The following is a 20703-nucleotide window of genomic DNA, read 5'->3' as shown; positions in this document are numbered from 1 at the left end:
CCCCCCCCTTCCCTTCCCCGACTGTTACCGCTTCTTTTCTACCGGCGATCGGCGCTCTCGCGATTGTGCAATCGCGCGAATTGTCGCGACATGGAATCCCGAAAATTCTCCATCGCTTATATCACGTCTTGGTCGCGGTAATAAATGAGATTGCGAAATTTGAAAGACACGCTGTTGCTTCAAGTTTAAATCGACCGCATATCGGATGATTTTACCGTAAAGCTGACGTTATTAATTAAAAATTGTTGTAAATTAACGTTGCCATAACTTGGATAAATATTCGAAATTTGATAGAATATCATTGTTACTGAAAATGACGATCTAATACCGCACTAAAGTTGGTTCTGACGAAGATACGAGCGAAAATATGAGATTTCAACGAGACGACCCGGTACATCCGCGATGTGGAAATCGCTCGTGCGACCACCCAGCGCGACTATCACGAGCAAAAAGTTCGCGAGGCTTGCTACTCGCTTCGCCTCTTATTATAGGTGCGCGTTTCTCGGACCATCGGCCGGGATACGTCGAACGCAATTGAAAATAGCACCAACGTGGATTTAATTTAACATCCTTTCGTCACAGTGAACGGATATAATTTAAACATGACGCAGACAGATAGAGATTAAAGATATTATTGCACGAGAAAACGTGGACAGCAATCTCGCAAAATGAACATATAATAAAAATCGTAAGAATGCTATCTATAACTCCATCACATTTGAGAAGTGTCGAAACACAAAATAAACCTCCAGTGTTTTGCAATAATAAGAAGTAAAAACGAACACATCACGCTGTCTAAATTTTTTTGGAGTGAAATCTCATTCTAAGGAGTGAAAATTGTGCTAGACTTGAAAAAGAATAGCTCGATTTTCAACCTTCAGGAGTGAGATTTTACTCTTCAAAATGACAATTCACTCTAAAAGGTTCAACTAAAAACAGTTCTTAAAAAATTACCAAACTTCCACTTTTCCTCCTTTAAAAATCACTTGAATTTTCTCTTGTAGGGAATATATGTATATTAAGACCATATTATTATTCGTTCGCGTTGTTTGAAATCTCCATAAATTTCTGCACTTAAAACAAAATAAATATATGTATATATTCGAGCGCTGAAAAGAAAGCAAATAAAAATATTGATAATGAGCGTAAAAAATGCAAGCAACATAAATAGACTTAATATTTACTCCACCAAAATACCAAACATTACTATGAAAGTTAACGTGTGAAAGAGAGAGAGAGAGAGAGAGAGAGTTTGATAATTTTTATTTTCTATTATTCCAAAATACCAGAGATTTATTGTGTACAACTTATAAAAATAGCTAAGATAAAGAGACAAAACAATGCAAGGTTTTCATAAACTCCTCGTCCTAAAATTTCATGAATCTTTCTCCAATTTCCTGTTTTATAGCCCTGACAATTTTGTTATATAAAATCTAATTTTTCTGCCAATATACTGGAACGATATTCCCTTGCAAACGAGAGGTATCAGAATTTACGAAAAACGAGACAAGAGTCACGTCGGATCTCGGATCCGATCGATGAAGGAAAACGAATCAATACTACGCGATCGAAACTGGCATCCTCGATGAAAGGCATCGCGATACCGTACGCACATTTTCGTCCGCGAGAAGAATCTCGGTGTCCGATCTCCTGGTTCCGCGAGCGACAGGTCTCAAGAGATCTCTGTAGTAGTTACAGAAGAAATGACAGGGATAGCGCGTCTGGATCCCCGGCAGGAAGTCGATCCTTCGATCCGGTACTTTCAAAAAAACACGTCTCGAGACCACCCGCGTATGTGAAAAGTTCACAACTCACTTAATCGCATACCTCCAAAGAGTCCGCTGGTGAATTGTGCGTGAATGAGTTCAATTTATAAATACGAAGATAAACAGTTTAGAAAAAGAAAATTCATAAATTAGTGTCATGAATCAGTGATTTTACAATCGAAAAGATATTTTCAAACGTAATTACTGTACATTGAAAAAATAAAAAGGTGGTCCTATATATACAACTTATTTTTTCGCCAGTTATAAAAGGAAAAACTACCACTGTCATTTAAAATTTCTCTTTCAAAGATTAAATTTTCAAATATAAAGGTTCCGTGGAACTTTGTTTATATAATAGCTTAGGTCTTAAGACTTGACTGTTAGAGACTTGACATGCAGCGGACATGCATGTGTATACAGGAATATTAATACAAAGACATTTTGTAAATAGATAATTTATGAATCAAAAAGGTGGTCCTAAAAATAGTTTAGCTTCTACAATTTCCTTATTTAACATCGTCATGAGTTTCAAAGCGGCTTAACCGGAAATGGACTCGACATGGAAACCACTTAATGGTTAAATGAAATTCTTATATTCGGAAGTTTTGCCCCTGAAAGAAGATTTTGTCGTCTAGAGGTTTTCCTTTTTGAAACTCGCATGACGATATTAAAGAAGAAAACTGCTAGATAACAAAATTTTCTTTCAGGGGCAAAACTTCCGAATATAAGAATTTCATTTAACCATTAAGTGTTTCCACGTCGAGTCTCTTCCGGTTAAGCCGGTAACGGATCATCCAGTATAAATTTGCTCGTGACATAATTTAACGATTTAAGGCACGATAAATGGAATGAAGAGACGGAGTGGTTCGTTGCTTTCAAGAAGTATGATTTTATAGCAGCGGCAACAGACTGTAGAGGCATCATCGATAATACCGCTCTCGAGGCATAGCTTCGCCAACGACGACGGCGATAAGAGCCGAGTAGCGCTAACCGCCGTTAAAATGTATTTTCGATCGTCAAAGTGCGCCTCGTTAATCGCCGATCGAAGATAACGCGACGACCAGTAGGAAATATAACGGCGCCGTTATCGCCAACGGTTAATATAATTTACATTGAGTTAACGCGGTTATCTCTCCACGTACCGAAGGGCCACACGATGCCGTGTCCAACTATTAACTATCGTCCGCCTATTTGGCGCAATAAGACTCGATAGATTCGTACCTCATGGTACATATCGGAAAAGTTATTTCACCGTCTTAATTAGCTGTCCCTCTGGTATCTACGTTAAGGAACGTAAATACGTTCGTTAACGTAGTGTTTCACGCGTAAATTAATGTCGGAGATAAGCGGCAATCGACATTCAAGTTGGATCCTCCTTACTGCTTCTTAAATATCTACGATTTCGAATTTCCTTATCAAATTACTCGCCCATTCGCTGCTAATTAGATAAGCTTAGTTCCGGTACATTTCACAAACGCACCTTTTTTTTTCCCAATTTCGAATGCTATCGTTGAATTAACACAGACGATTTAAATGCCCGTACAAGAAATGCTCGATTCAACGAATCGAGCTACATGCTATTTTAAGTATTTCTTCGTTCTTTTAATAAAGATTGTCGGAGATGTTAGCTTTATATAATTTAATGTATCATTTCAAGTAATTTTTAATTCCTATACGTTCTGCAAACTCTTTTCAGAAAACAATTTATCGAATTAATTATCATGCGACGATAAATGTAAATCACTAATTGTAAGAAATGTTGAATGTCAATTTAACACAAACTATTTAAACAACAGAAACACAGTTAAATTAACACACAAATACATTAAAAATTTAACACAAAACTTTAACAAGGATCTACGTAAAACTCACTTAACAATTTTTGTACATATGTAAAAATAATAAAAATTAATTCGAGACACGAGAATCCCATAAAGAGTTAATTTTGATCTTAGTTTAATTTCTTACCGTTTGTCTTGTTTTAATTCTAAAAACGAGAAGAAGATACTCGGAGTAAGTAACACCCCGAGATTAAAGTTAATCGACATTGGCAGAAATAGACGGAGGAGGACGACTGATCGGGGGATAATAATAAGAGTTTTTCTCACCTTCTCGAGCTGATCCAACGCTATCGCGGCGTCCGTCCAGCTGGGCCTGACGTACAGATCGGACTCGTGCCGGATTCTGGCGCGTTCCGCTGCTTTGAGGTCCTTCTCACCCTCCGCGTCACCATTCTGTCGCGAGCCCGGCGATCCAGAAAGGCGTCCCGCTAGGATCCCCGTGGATATGGGTCCGGACACGGAAACCATGATCTGTCATGCATTCGCCCGCCACGCGCGATTACAACTTTCCGAACTCCGGCCGTCTTTCTTTCTCTCACTTTCCGACTCTCTTTCGGTCGTGGGATCTTCTTTAGTTTCTCATCGATCTCTCGTGGCGGTTCACTCGAAATCCCGACCACCCTCGAGGTAACAAGGTAAACTCGACCGTTTCGATATCGGTCCTTTTTTTTTCGGAGGAGGGGAATCGAGCGATCTGTCTTCTAAATCGGCGCCCTTCCCGAAAGCTCGAAAATTCGATTCGTATATACCGACGCGACCCACAGAAACGCGCGTTCTCGCACTCCACTGCCCGGGGAAAAAAACTCGCGACACCTCCTCGGGAGCACTTCTTCACTGACACTGTCCGCAGTTTCCGCGTAACGATAACACGTGACCCCCCTCCCCCGTGCTCATCGCTCGAAATTCGCGCACGAGGACGGCGAGCGGTGACGCGCATGCGCGCGCGTCCTGCCGATGTGTATCGCGTTACGCCGGACCGAGATCGGTTTTTAGGTTACCCGCGGCACATAAAATACGTCCCTCTCACTCTGTCGCTCTCTATCTCTTCTCGCTGCCTCTCGCTCGCACACGGAGCTCGAGAAACGCCCGGCGAGGGCGCGAGAGGCGAAGGCGCGCGCGCACGTTAAAAGGAAATTGTATATATCGCAGGACGCGCGATTGTTTGTTTTTTTTCTTTCGCGCCTCCTCACGTTAAATCGCGCGTAAAAGATCGACGATCACACGTGTCGCCGCGCCGCGCGTGTACGATACAAAATCCACGTATAATCGGTTAGGCCCTTCGCTCCGGGCCCGGCGTTGTCGCACTTGTCACCACTACGAGAGTATCGCCGTCGTCGTCGACGTCGCCGTTGCCACTGCCGTCGTCGCGTTCGCAGACTATGACGGGCCCTCTGCGCGGGCCTCTGATGCGTCCTGGTGGTGCGTGCTCCGGCGTGAAAGGGCGACGGCGGACACCGGCGTTCGTACGACCGCCACTTAGAGCAGTCTAAGTCGGTACTAAGCGAAACGCGCTGCCACATTTCTTTCGTGGCCTGCCTGCCGCGCCGGCCATAGTTGACGGCTTGCCCCCTCTCCTGCACCCGAGCGCTCCAGCGCTCGGGTGCGCGCAAACATTCAGGCTCGTGCGTAGCCGCGGGCCCCGCGTACCGTGCGCTCGGGCCCCCGTGCCACCGCCGAAATCATTCAGTCCGCTCCGATTATGTACTTTAAGATACAGGCTTCATGTTGTGACGCTCGACGCTCATTTTTATGGCCTTTGTACAATATGAGCCATTAATTTTTAAATCTCAACTTGTAAGAAATTTACCATAGTCGAAAAGAATATATCGACTGTGATTGGCCAATTTTTTAAACTTAGTCAAATGGATATTTATTGCACCAAGGTATGCTTTACCGGAAATATTTCCTTCTTTTTTATTTATTCTTATCATTCTTCATTTGTAATTGTTTATCATTTATGGCTCTAAAATCAAATATATGAAATAGTTAATATTTTTTATTTATAATAATAATTTATTCTCATATTACAATCGCACTGTTTTATTTTTACGAATAGATGATACAAATATCGTTGATAGAATAATTACATATTAAATTATCGAATATTAAATTATCGAAAAATTGCGAGCATTTAGGATTATATAAATAATTATAGATTTACTATATTTATTTTCATAGATCTAAATATGTAATATTATTATATATAAGATTTAAAATGAATGACGATAATTAAAAACTATTAGGATATGTCTGCCTTATGAAAATCCAGAAAAAGTTGCGAAACGATTAAGTGAGACCCAAAGGAAAAATTATTAAAAAATGTGGGTAACTGTATTGACTTTCGTATCGATCTTAAATTCGATAAATCGAAAAATTTGTTAATTAACTTATTATGGTTATGTTCGATTGATCGATCGGACGGCTGGATCTTACGCGAACGGATCGCCCTCGATCGATGCGCTACTGCGCGCAGAAGTGACGTCAAAGCCGAGCGGAACCGAAGAGGGCCGAAGCGCCGGAGACTCGGAGACGATTGGCGGAGGCGCCTTGGCGTTTCACGTTGCTAGGATACTCGGGGACTAGCGAGGGGAATCGACTCTAGACCACACACGCGTTCCCATTTTCCCTGGAGCAAAAACATTACCCACACCGAGACGCGCGACACACACGACGGTGCACACAGCTGCGCCACGGCGCGCAGTGGTGCCTAGGTAGATGAAACCTGAATTTTTTTTTTTCAAAAGTTTTATCTAGAAAATATCCAAACACACTCTCGCGTAATTTCAATTCGCCGGCTAACAGAATAAGAGGCGTATCCCCAAGCTGATCGATTAATTTTTTTTATTGGAAAATCTTTTTTCACGGAAAGATAAATCAGTATTCTTTTTGAAGGCGCTCTTTTAAATATCATAACACGCAAAAAATTGGTCTAAGAGCGTCTCAGAATTTGCAGATTGAGCATAGAAAATTGTTAAATTTTTCTTGTTTTACGCAGCCTCTAATTTTAACGCGAGGAGATGATGAGCTTCTTATTTATCCAGATGAATACCAACGAGGAATGATTTTGCAAATAATTAAAATAACATTTTTGACAGAGTTTGGCATCCGTCCCGATCTGTCTTCGGTTACGCAACGATGCGTACACTGTAAAAAATAAAATGTTAATTTTAACTCAAAGACATTGAGTGGATTTTCTGAGACATGCAAAAATGTTAACATTAACACAAAAATGTTAATTTTAACATTTTTGCATGTCTCAAAAAATCCACTCAACGTCTTTGAGTTAAAATTAACATTTTATTTTTTACAATGTATATGCAAAGACTGAGATTTTTATGCGGCTTGAATTAGAAATAAATACTTTGGGAATAATTAGTAAGCCGAGATGTCTCTCCTTCGCAACATTTTCTCACGCCTTATATCCGCAGTCGACTCCAACTAAAAGTGACACAACATCGATGTTATACTCAACAATCTAGCTGTTACGTAACATTATATATGTTACATTATTCTTTAAATTCTTTGAAATCTCATTTTGAACAGTGAAAATTGAACAAAAAATTTAAAGAGTAAAAATTGAGCCAAAAGAGTGACTCAATTTTCAATCTTAAAAAGTATCATTTCACTTTTTAGAGTGAAATTCACTCTAAAAGTTTTAGAGAATACATTTATATTGTTACTAAATTATAACATCGGTTTTATGTTATTTTTAGTTTATGTCGATTGGGTGGTCTCTACGATAAAATGTTAGAGGAAATAAATGAAAATTTATGTTTTCATTCTTTGTAATTTTCTGTTTGTATACAAATGAGTCAAAGATCTATTAAAATGAAGAACACGTTCATTCTTTTTTTTTTTTATTGCAAACGAAATACCTATACATCTTGACTTCTTCGAAGAAAAAATATCCCTACCTGTCATATATGATACATAAAGTAATAAAATGTCCTATTCAGATTTAGGAGGCAAAAAATGACCAACCATCGACCAATGAACGGTTCTGTGCCACCTTATTCAAACCAATTTTCTCTCACAAACGTGAGAATGTTTGGTTCGTAAAATCCCTTTCAGGCACCATTGTTACCGATTTTTCTTCCCCTGTCGTCTCATACATTTCCATCCACGTTGTTGCTCCTCGCTCCGTTTATGCGCGTGCCGTGCATTTGTTTGTTTACCTGCATGCTCATTCGAGGAGAGAGAATCACCGAGGAGCCAATGCCACGACACCACTGAGGACACTCGAATTAATATTCATAACCCACATTCACCGCTAAATGTGGTCGTTGGATTCTCAGTTCGAATGATGTCGTACGCCGATTTTCATATGAGATGAACGGAATTGCAAGCTGAAAGACCACTTTTTTAGCGATAAATGTTATATATACTGGTTTTTGCCATCTTAGAAACGCTACCAATTGGCAGTTTTACCAAAAAAAAAATGTGTGTTAAATTATTTATCCATTTTAATTCGATACATTCGAACAATTTTATTTCGTAATTGTTATATCTACAGATAATTTATTACCGATAAGTTAAATATTTTTGTTTATCTAAAAAAAAACAATTGCCTCTTTACTTAATTTTATATCATTTGCTTTGACAAAATTTGAATCGATTTATATATGATTTAATAAATTAATTGCAATAATACAGAAATGAATATTTACGAAAAATAAAGAAAAATCTAATTTTAATATTTACAACCAAGAAAGCTTTTTTGACTTGAGCTACATTTTGGTGCTTAATAATATTTTAATGTTAATTTATATATCCCAGTTTTGCAAACTGCTTAGCGCACTCATCAATTTAATTTTCAGTTTTGAATCTTTAACTGAAACTGGGATAGTAATATCACAAATTAAATTGACAAGCCATTTAATGATATTGATGCTAATGAGCACATTAAAATACTAAAAAAATTTATTATAAAAAAATATCACGTCATTCAGGGATTTATTACATCGGCGTGCAATTTACTGAACTGCATGTGTATATACATAAAAATACACATTGAAATACATATTATTAAACTCCAAGACAGCTTAGACCTTTTTAGTCTAAAAAATGTTTAATAATATATAAGGTAAATGTACTAATTAATGGACATGGACCAATTGTTGAACAAAGTGATAAAACATTTTAAATATAAAGCTTTTGATGGTATGTACGATTCTAAATTAATTTGTAATTAAATTTTTATAAACAATAAATTTAATTAAAGTTGTACATATCATTAAAAGCTTAATATTTACAATTTTGTACCACTTTGTCCAACGAATTGGGTCATATCTACTAACTGTCCACTAACTGGTACATTTACCTTAATGTTTTGATATAAAAGAAGCTTAATTCTAGATTCTGTAGATATTTTCGAAGAGTTTCTCTAATTTTTCTTCTGCAGCTCTAAGTTACTCAAGACCACGATTGAAAAAACTATTTTTCTTGTAACACATCAGAGATACGTATCTGTATGTGTACTATATTTTCTTTAATTGTATAAGTGCGTGGGAGTAAAAGCCAGCTGTTTTCGACGCCGCTCATTAAGCCGCGCGCCACGATTAACGTTTATTAAACTGCCGCCATAATATCTGCATAACGATGTGACTTCATTAGGCTTCGCGTAACCGTTTTCCTGTGTTTGTCTGCGTATAGGAATCAGGACGAAGGTAAACTCAATGTATTACAAAATAATATTTTAATATGTAATAAATAATATTATGAAACGTGATTTTAAAAGGATCACATATATACTTGTACAAATGTACGTACATTTCATGTGAAATTTTCTGCGTTCAACAGAGTGTTTATAATAAGCATTTCGCAACTGTGTTGGAACTGTTCTTGTTTTCTCACGTACAGAGATAGGACTATTCCCTTACGTCTAAATGTATATAATCTAATGAGCATATGAAGAGAACTTCCAACAGTTGTAAAATAAACATTTTTTTGACGCGCGGTCATTATTTGTATAACAGTTTTTACCCGAAGAAACTTCTTGTTTTAAATTAATTAGGAATGCAAATGAGGTATTAAATAGATAGAAAGTAAAATGAACTATTCAATACACGCACACATGCACATAAATGTTTCCAAAAACTTTCTCACGCACAGCTTATTTCAACGGAAACAAAAAAAAATTCTTAAAATTCGCGTTTATCGTGTCTTACGTCAGCGTTGATGTCTTTTCGTATCGAGAGATTTCATTCACGCGCGGCTGCAAGGGTCTTAATAAAAAAGAAAAAGGAATAAGTACAAAATGCTCCACATGCCTGACAAAAAGGGGAGGAGAAAGAGAGTGAAGGGTAAGAGGGGAGGGAGGACGAAAGGAGAGATCTTTACGTATTGTCTCCTTTGACGAACGCACCCCGCGGTCGCGCCGCCGATCGGCGATAAGGGAACGCGCGCGCTGAGGAACCGTTAATAATTTTTATGACACTCTTAACTCGCCACCCGGTATTAAGCGGTCCTCCGTAGGAGACGAGCTTTGATCTTCGCCGACGCCCGGTGTATCGGCTTAATGAGTGCGGGAGCGAGACAGTGCAGTTGCGGCGTCAGCCCGCGCGCGCATTCTGAACCCGCCTGCGGAACTGCTTCCGGTCGCCGTCGATGCGCGGATGCACGTCATGTCGCATAAGTCTAGGGGCCCGATTCTCGAAAAAATACAAAAATGCTAGAGAAATCTATATTGTACATAAGGATTGTAGGTATAATTGCAGTTGTAACAATCATACAGTCGAATATTATTTATAGAAATTGACCAATCATAGAGTTGAATATGAAGATAATATTTGACCGTGACTGGTCAATTTTTATAACTATTTACAATTAGTTACAACTACATTTGTGCAATTGTAGAATGTGCTTTACAGTTACAATCATTTATAACTACCGTAGAATGGGTTTATGGCTGCACTGACTGCAGTCCGATTTACATTCACAGCGCTCTTGAAATCATTTCATTCTTGTTGTTTACAAATGTTAAACAAGGACAAATAATGCTTATGAATCTGAATCGAACCTATAAAAATCATGCGAGGACGACCTCGTAATTCTCGCGCTTTTCAAAGCCCGTCGAGAAAAGAAAGGAGAAGAGTGAATATAAATTCAAGGCTCGTTTTTGCAGAGCAACAATACAAAGATTAAAAGGGCCAGATGAACAAAAAACTAAAAAAAGGTATATAAGTGAAAAATAATTATAATATTCATATCCTTTGGTTGGTATAACTTTGATAGCGTTGATTTTAGTATCCTTCTTTTTATATTTTATTCACCTAACAATGCTGTTGATCTTAGTTATTTATTAATATTATATGTATTTGACGGGTGTGGAAAACTAACAAGTCCCGTCTCTTCGAACATTCTTGTCATAATAAATTATTTGTTAAATGCATATCTTAATTTTATTTGTATTATTATTTTTATATCGTTTTATAAATACAAGCCGAATCCTTTTTTTAATTGATAATTATATCCTTTGTTTTAAATGATATAATCAATAATAACATTCAGAAACAGTTCCAATTTGCAGTCGACATACACTTTTCAGCCAATACAACGAAAAACAATTAGTATAATGATTGAATAGATAAATCAAGCGACGCGGCAGCGTCGCGACGCCAAGTGCATAAAATAAAAATATAACCGCTTGACATGATCGCGTGAACATCATCATGTATATGTCATGCCAAATTCGCGACGCTACCGCTAGCTTTATCTGATGTTTTGACATCTACAAATTTTAGATTAAAATTACTCAGAAATTAATTTTTTTATGTCATTTTTTTATTAAGAAGAATTCAATACCTTTTTTATGCACTTGGCGTATATTTTTTCCTTTTTTAAAAAGTGTGTATATATATCTAAAAAAAAATGTAACACTTACAAATAAAAGAATAAACAAATAAAGAATATGAACAAAAAAGAAAAAAAGAAGACGCAACCACTATGCGTCTACTGGCGTCTACTTTGACAGCCAAACTAACACTAATGTTTATTTTGTTTGTTCGGATCGGTTATAATAGAACTAATTCGACGATTTTATTCCACGCGATTGAAATATATTGGGATTAAATAACGTATTTGATAATGACGTTTAAGGTCGATAATGATGATTTAATTATTTATATGTATTACACTTGATTGTTTTAACTTGCTTTGAAGACGTACTTTTTGAAACATGTATTTATACTATAATTACATAAATACAGCGTGCAACCAGTACATGTAAAAAGACGGGCTTAAATATCGGTTTTATCAATGCCAATTAACCGGATCCCTTTTTAATGCCTCGTGCTCTAATTTAATTTCAGCGAATATCAAGGCCGACATCAAGGACGTTATTTCCAACGTATTACTAATATTATTTGCGTTACAAGCAATATTTAAAAAATTTTGTGAAAAAGGCAAAAATAATTTATCAATTATAATAATTATTTACTGATTACACTTAAATATTTAAACATTGATATATCGTATATGTGTTGTTAAAGAAAGCTATTGGTATAAAGATATTTCTTTTTTATAATTTTGCTTTATTTAAGTCATGACGTGCTTGCGATTTAATAGACCAATGTCTGTAAAAAAAATGTAATGAGTACTCTTTTCTCTGGACTCTCTATTAAGTCTGTCCAGTTTAATCTTTAGAATTATCCGAAAACTACCTCTCTATTTGGTGAAAATAGAAAAGAAAGAAGAAGCGGAATAGTGAGAAAGAGCGAAAGAGAGAGGAATAGATAGAATAAGGAAGATAGACAGGCAGAGAGAGAGAAAGAGAGAGGGAAAGAGTTGAAGAGGAAGATATCCGACTTACTAATTGCAACGACGTCGGTGGTCCGGAGGCACACCGCGGGCCATAATGAAAAGCAATATGGTCAGGATACATGGTACGGATCCGCTCGGACTCATCTCGGTGACTCTCTCTCTCTCTCTCTCTCTCCCCCTCCTCTCTCTCTCTCTCTCTCTCGCTCTCTCCCGAATTAAAATCGTAAATCCGGCCCGAAGGATTTGTAGCGGCGCCGCGTTCGACTTTAAAGCATGGCGCGCCGAATCTTCGGAAAGTAATTGTTTTTTTTAAAGCGAGACACACAGAAAAAAAAAGAGGTTAGTGTATGTCTTTGTTTTTTCTAGACTATTTTCATGTTTTGTAATAAGAAAAAAATTCGTACGAACGTAACAAGCAGGACTGTTTACTTTGCTGGAGCCGCTGATTGTTGTGCACAAAAATTCCAATTTCGGGGAATATATGAATTTTAATTTAATTTTCATATAAATCGATTCTGTTCAATGTATTACAAAGTCAAACCATATACATTCTCGTTATAATAGATAATTTTGAACGAAATGCAATAACATAAAATGACAAGGTTCTCTATCAATAAGTCAATCATAATATAAGAAAGGAGCATGAAGAAAATTCATATGATATCAAATAACAAAATAATTATTTCTTCTTATAAAAAAAAAAAAAAACACACAATACACGAGGAATAAATTAACGTCTCTATTGACAAAATCGTCCCTTCGCATATTTAGACGTAAACGTTAGAAAGCAGATCGATTAGAAGCCACAAAGAGGACCGTGTGACGTCTCCTGCGAATGGAGACGTTTCCACGGGAAATAGATTGAGACTTCACGGGCACCCTGTAGTAGGGCATAGTTACGGTTCATTTCGATTCCGGGGGCTGTTAAACAGGCCGTAAAGGCTCGGAGTAAGCCGCAAACGTTCTAAATGGTGGTCCACGAATTTACTGGGACGGATTGTCGATGAGCGAGCTGCCATTGTATCGTCCGAGCAGCCCTGAAATCCGGAAAGTCAGTAAATTTCCCGGACGTCGCGCCAGGGGAATTATACCTGGCCGGGGACGAGAGGCGGGACGCACGCTCGGGCACTACGTACGCTCTGTTTGCGTAGGACGGGGACCACCCAAGTCGGGCCGACGCCTCTGTCCGCATGGTGGATCCGACTTGGCGGAATCCTTCGCTTCGCCGAGCGGAGCGGAGGCGACGTCGTATACGTAAGGCAGGGGCGGACCGACCACGAAATTCCGTGTTTCAGGCACGTTGTCGGATTATGACGTCAGAAAGTCAAAAAGTCGTCGGACAAACAGTCGCGCGATTTTCCTCTGCGTCACGCGTGTCAATGCATTCGAGCGAATCTGTTTTTACATCATCGACGCATTCCAACTCGGGCTCGACACTACAGATCGCTGAGATGTGAAGAAAAAGAAGTTCTATTTTATTACTTAAAAAAAAGAATGCTCTTTTGCGTTACCTGAAAATATAATCTGAAATTTCTTGTCGGCAAATTTTTTTTACACGTTACATTACTAATAGAATCATGTTCTATTGATTAAAAATAGAATCGGTAATTGTTTCCTATTGATAAATAATTAAATAATTTCTTATAAGAGCACTGTAAGTTTTTGAAATACATCTCTCTCTTATTATTTAACAATATAACACGATAAATTAATAATAGTTTGACCCAATAAAGTAACAATAATTAGCATAAATTTATTTTGAATTCTGTTATTTATATGAATAAATTACTTCTGCAAAAAAAAAGAGGGAATTTAAGTTTGCAATGTTTAAGAATTTTTACATGTCACAAGGTTACTTAAAAACTTGTGTCTATATTTTATGACCATTGGAGGTACATATTTTATTTAGAATTGGTGCAGTATCGTATGTCTTTTGGACTCAGGTTTTCCGGTAAATATTACACAATACAAATTATACAATCCGTCCCTGACGCAAAGCAACAAAACTTTTAACCTGATCCAATGTGCTATTTTTCATCCCATTGTGTCCAACTACAAGGATCGCGACTCCCCGCGATGATTCTTGAACGTCTGGTGATGGATGCACCGACATCTCCATCGCATAACAAGGAAAGTTTTGGGAAATTAGCGTGTCAAACGTACGAGGCTGTCTATTCTGTTTGATGCCACCCAACGTGCACGTAATATATCTCTGTCCGATCCTGTTTTGTAGTTTGTAACGTAAGCGCGGAACTGCGAAAACTGGAATGCGAAACGCTCGTCCCACAAAAGTCCTTTGTTTCCTTTTATTAACCCAAAGTATAACGCACTAAAATCTTCGAGAACGCAAACGACACTTCTTGCTCAATTTGTATCGAGTATATTTTTTTCTCTCATTTTTTAAAATACGATAATTGCAGATGTAATGTTACGTTTATTATTAAATTAAAAATATATGATTGAATTTAGCTATAATATTATCCTTTTGTATTTCAGTTGTGTCAACATATTAGATTTCTGCAATTTAGATATTTTAACTTAATAGTTTACATCCCTCAATAAATTATTGATAGCTTTTTCATAAATTTTAGATATAGATGGTAAATCCACCCTATTAAAGATCCCAGTATCATTTCTCATTTCTCATCATTTCTTAACAGGATTGGATTATATCACGAACAAGAGGCATTATGACAAAAAACAAACAAGGAACCCTATTCTTATGAGATATTTGAAAAGATTCTCGCGCAATCTAATGACGCAAAACACGCAATTTCCCAATTTCTTCAAGAAATAAGAGAAAGAGAGAAAGAGAGAGAGAGAGAGAGAGAGAGAGAGATATCCCTTTAATTATGATGTCATTTCAATTTCAGTTTTGCGTTTCAAGTCCGGCGGTAATCGCACACGCAGTTTACACGTACGTTTCAGTTCAAATGCAATAATAACCGAAAGATATGTTTAAAAAATTGTATACAAATATTATTGAACGTTGAGATCTATTCTCGACCATATTTAGCTCTTCTTAGTTGATTTATTCTATTACCTTGACTTAAAATAAATCAATAGTTATCTCAAGCAATTTAATTTAATCGTTTCGCAATGTAAATATTTTGAAATCGCACGTGTGATTATCTCTTCGTATCGTCTCATACTCAAAGTATATCTCTATCAAAATATGTTTTCTGCGCGTATAACATTTCCCAGCACAAGAGGAACTTTGTACCGCCACTCGCAAATATTTTTCCGGCGTTAATCATCGCGACGTTTTGACATCGCGTGGGTATCTATATTGGGATACTTTCCAGATAGAATTTACAAAAATTTTCTATATATAGGCGTACCGTTGACGCGCGTTGGCGCTAAATAACGCGATACTCGGCAGTTAAAGCAGACCCTCATACGTGCGTATATCACGACGGTGTACGCGTAACTTACGGTTACGCGGTCCTATGCTTAATATCAAAACAGTGTTAGTGACTGGCCACCCACGGCGAAACCGAGGGACCACCTAATGAGACGCGCTATTATAAGGGGGCCCGTCTCCACTTCGCACTTTACTTCAACCGCCGTTCTCCTTTAACCTTTTAACACAGCGAACAGCCAGCCCTACTCATTTCTAACGGAGTTCGCTCGAGGACACTAGGACGCCTTGTCCTTTTTTTTTTTTACCATTTTTTTCGCTCATCACTTCGGAATGGAATTATTAATGAAATATCGATAAATCGGCCGCACGGATCTATTCGTATTAATCTCTAAAATTTATGATCTGCATATATAAAAAATTAAGAAATTCACGACCTACATACAGATATAAACATTTTTTTAATTACAGAAGAAGCGAAGAAAATTATGTCTAATTGGAATCGTCTTCGTTGAGAGATTGCTTTCGTAAAAGAGAAACTTTCTATAATTAAGTCTATCATAAAACGCTCTTTTGATGAAACAAACGTATCGTTCTATTTGAAGAATTATAATTAACTTCGAGATTAAAAAATGTGTCACTTCGAAATCGAATAGAATTCACAAGCAGATGAAAATAAAGCAATTGAATATTTTTCAAATAACGTGTTCAAAACGCACATGGTATATTCGCGGTAAATTCTCTGAAATAACGGAAAAAATCAGAGGTTTCTTGCGCTCGTAAAATTCCCCTCGGCCATAGACGCGCGGCTTCCTGTCCTCGCGAGGAGATAATGTCGAGAGATGAAGATTTGCAAAATACGGTCGAGCGGCTCGACGGTATCGCGGGCTCGACGAGCGGCCGGCGCGCAAATCAACGTTTACACGCGCGTCATTAGAAATCAATAAGCGCGCTCACGAACGGACGCGAGATCGTGCCGTGTGTGCGTACGCGCGCACGCAACCTCGCTCGCGCGTACACGGGACGAGTCCCTATCTAAGCCTCATATTCCATGATCGTGGACCACCCAGCTAGTCCACCGCGGAAGTACGCACGCACGATTTACACGCGCGCACGTATACGCGTGCGGCACCGGCGGAATATACGGGGTGTACGATTAACGACGGTGGAGCCCCACCGAACTTTTGAACCTATCAAAATGTCTTAAATTTTTAAAGGATTCGAAATTCATTATTGCTCTGGGTTTGTGTTCGAAAGTTGTCTCCATACATTGCGATTTTCTCAATATTTTATCGGTAATTTGAATACCTCTTTGTATTTTTCTTTCAAGAGTTCTCTAAAAATTATTCTAAACTTTTTGTACTCTTAAAAAGATTCTCGGTAGAAAGAAAAAATCAAATTTAGGGGGAAATCTTCCAACCTGGCAACAGCGGTTTGAATTCTGACAGAGGTAATATTTTTCGCAATAAATTATTAATATTGTAGTTTTTAAGATGCTTAATTGTATCAATAATGTTAGAACGCTTGTCAATTTGTGATATTACTATAAAATATAAAAAACTGTTATAGTTTGATCTCTCACCTAGAACACTATTTTTGATTCAAGATTTTGGAGTGTAAGCTAATTAGTTTTCAATCACGTATATCTTCACAAGTATACGTCTACAAATTATTATTCTAATTAATAATTAATATTGTGAAGAAGGATTATTCTAATAATCAATGTCGTAATAATAACAGTATACAAAAAAAATTTATTACATTTATTAGCATATTTGATTACATGTATGTAATATTTTAACATAATACATTTTATTATTAAAAGATAATGCAATGGAAGTGAATATGTATTAATTCTATATAGAATTCTATATATTCTATATAGAATTTACGTGACGTATATTTTAAACAAGTTATTTTTTCTTTTCAAATTTTTTTTCTTTTACTGGACTAACAGAAGTCATATGTGCCATTTGTGATATAATTGTGATTAGATATTTTATAAAGAAAAATAAACACGAAGAATATGGCATTTTTTACTCATGTTTAATTTCATTAATCGATTTTCAATTAATATTATTTATTTACGTCGCCTTGGAAGACGTCCTTTGTATATGTGCTGGTATTGCGATTAATATCATACACCTCGATTGAATTAGGACACTCGCACTTAAACGATTTTTTACATAAATGGAAACTGATCTGAAAATTTATCTTAAATTAAAAAATTAAGATTCTGTTTTTTTTTTTTAATTCTTTGCTTGCTATATATATCGTGTACTTTTTCTGTAATAACTTTCTTAATTATTTTATTACGTTGTTTTGTTATTAGAAGATTCGTTAAGTCCGGGACACCCTGTGTAGCGTGCTTAATGCGCCGTTTCCCGAAAAGATTACGCAGACTGGAACTTTTACCTCTTAATTCGCCGATCTTCGCGTTCTTTACGACCGTCATTAAAAATGACGTTCTTTTAGCTTCACTTTTCAGCCCCTGATTACGAGCCTTCCGCTCCCGACCTTTCGCTCGGCTACGGGTGCCTATTATTACGTACATTTATCGATAATACCGGGTCCAATTACGACGATTTTCACATTTGGAGAATCGTCGTCGCGTTAAAGAGAGCTCGTTATTTTCCGTGAGACGACGATCGATCCTATGGCGAATTATTTTTCCGATTTTTTGCCACCTTCGCCGTTACGGTCTCTCGAGGAAAAATAGGCGATTCTTTTTTTTTTTCTCCTTTCCTCTTTCCTTCTTCGTATCCGGTACCGCGGGGGACGTAAGAGAGCTCCTTCGACGCGAATCGCCTCCGGGGGGGTGGCGGCGGCGGCGGTCCCGCTTAATGTCGTCCCCGGGGTGGTTACGCGCGTTTGCGTGCACAGCAGCGTCATTATACGCGAAATAACATGCTGCACTCGTTCGTTGCATACGCGTTGAACATTGTGAGCGAAGTAAATTAATAATTGGAACGTTTTCGACGGACTGCGTCGGCACGCCCACCGATGATACAATCCGCCTGGAAAACGATTCCGATTGTTGATTCCGCCGCTCCTCCACGCGTAGATTGTAATTACAATCATGGCGAAATAAATGAAGCAGAGAGCGGATAATTTTATAATCGCGAAGTTGTAATATTTCAGGGAATCGATTTCTCCCACGGATGAGCCTAAAGAGCAAGGAAAACCTTGTCTCTATTTGTAACAGCAATTGCCATGTAACGTAACAATTGTTACACAAAAATAGAAAATTTCTTAACGTAAAATGATTCATTTTCCCTAAATTTTACTATTTTTAGAAAACAACGTCGATTTTCAAACAATATTTGCAAAATTCTCTTTAAGTCAAGAAAATAATATGCAAATGAATTGTTACACAGTTGTGTGTATAATAATTAATACTGAATACACTTCATATTCTGATAAAGATCACTTTTAACACAAATATAAAATATTTTATCCACGTATTTTGTTCTAACCATTATTATGAAACACTCATTACTCTCTGTGAACGTTTAAAAAAGAAAGATTTATTACCATTTGACTATTCATAAATTAGAAAATATCTTGAGAGTAATTATCGATACACGCGCGAGAAAAATTTCTGCTACGCTATCGGAATATGTCAGCTTAGAAAAATAGCACTATTAAACACCAACGCCGAATATTTAAAAAGCGAATTTATCACTCGCGTTTATCGCGACGATCGTCGCGCGGACGAGGTATCGGCCGGAATTGGGCGACTTTGCGATTTTTTACGATTTCTGCTGGTCATGTGGGCGCGAGAGAACCGCGTAGAAACGATCGAATTAGGCAAATCTTGTGACCGGCCTCGCGTGAGTTGAGACGGGAACGTGGCTTTACGACATTTTGTCTCTTAATTATCATAAGCAGTTTAATCGATCACTTATTCGTTGTGAAAAACTGTCCCAGACAACACAAAGTTCCAAGTAGGGACATAAGACGTCTTAAAGAGATTTTTGCGAGAACCATTTAAATTACGATCTAAAAAAATATCTTAAAAATGTCTTACCCACAATTTAAAAACTGACGCTTCCAATTATCGTAATTCAGACTATCGTAACAAGCTTATAATCGATTTGTGACTAAAAACTAGGACCATGTCTCGATTTTAGATTTTATGTTGTCATAATTTTGTTGAAATATCTAAAATTTAACAAGATACAGATTTGAAATTAATTTTTCTAGACCATCAAGATATTTGTGTAGAAAACTCAAGCATGATAAGTAATGCTGTAAAAGATTTTGATATTCTAGAAATCGGCTGGGGTGTTCTACATAATTATTTTGATAGTTCAACAATATATATTTTTAGATCTGTAGCTAGCTAAATTTTTAGATACTTTAGCAAAATCGTTCTTTCTATATTTCAAATAAAATATTAGTTGTAACATCATAAATATTCAAGTCAATTCAAATATCAGGAAAACAAAGATCTAGAAATTTTTGCAAAAGGTAGGCAATATATTTGAGTATTTTGCGTTACATCTGATTAAACTTTATTTGCCACTGCATTAAAACGTGCTGCGTTATCTGCATCTCCAAACTGGCTACCGGAACTCTTAGCCGATTATCTGCATTCGAAAGAGTGAACGTTTATCAGCGTTCGAAAGAGCGATAGGTCATGACTTCCGGCGCTGAATCGTCAGTACGTTCCCTATCCTCCATCGGTAATCGCCATTATCTTCGTTGACTCAGCGAATTTCAGGATATCTAGTGATCGATCTTGTCGGAATACCCGATCCCGCCGATTCATCGATCTATCCTTTTGTGCCCCGCGAATATTAATGGAAACAGCGTTTGTCATTTATGACAGACTGGAATAGGAGATAAAAATGCAAAGATGCCGGTCATTCTGCATTTAAATTACTTTCTCTCCATAATTTTCTTTTTCTATACGCATTGTATAAAGAGCGGCGCTCTCTCTCTCTCTCTCTCTCTCTCTCTCTCTCTCTCT

General features: G+C 37.3%; 1 protein-coding gene across 1 annotated transcript in view; it reads right to left on the bottom strand.

Annotated features, from left to right (window-relative positions):
• ptc (protein patched) overlaps positions 1-4075 on the bottom strand; it is a 43480-nt gene extending 39405 nt beyond the window's left edge. The window contains exon 1 of the mRNA XM_018537939.1: positions 3875-4075. Within this exon, the coding sequence (XP_018393441.1) occupies positions 3875-4075 (201 nt within the window). The remainder of the gene's footprint in view (positions 1-3874) is intronic.
• Between the last annotated feature and the right edge of the window lie 16628 nt (positions 4076-20703).

This window comes from Cyphomyrmex costatus, unplaced genomic scaffold (assembly GCF_001594065.2).
Source record: "Cyphomyrmex costatus isolate MS0001 unplaced genomic scaffold, Ccosl1.0 scaffold101, whole genome shotgun sequence".
NCBI classification, from domain to species: Eukaryota; Metazoa; Arthropoda; class Insecta; order Hymenoptera; family Formicidae; genus Cyphomyrmex; species Cyphomyrmex costatus.
The sequence above is the reverse complement of the archived record's forward strand: the minus strand, read 5'-3'. Positions and strand labels throughout refer to the sequence as shown.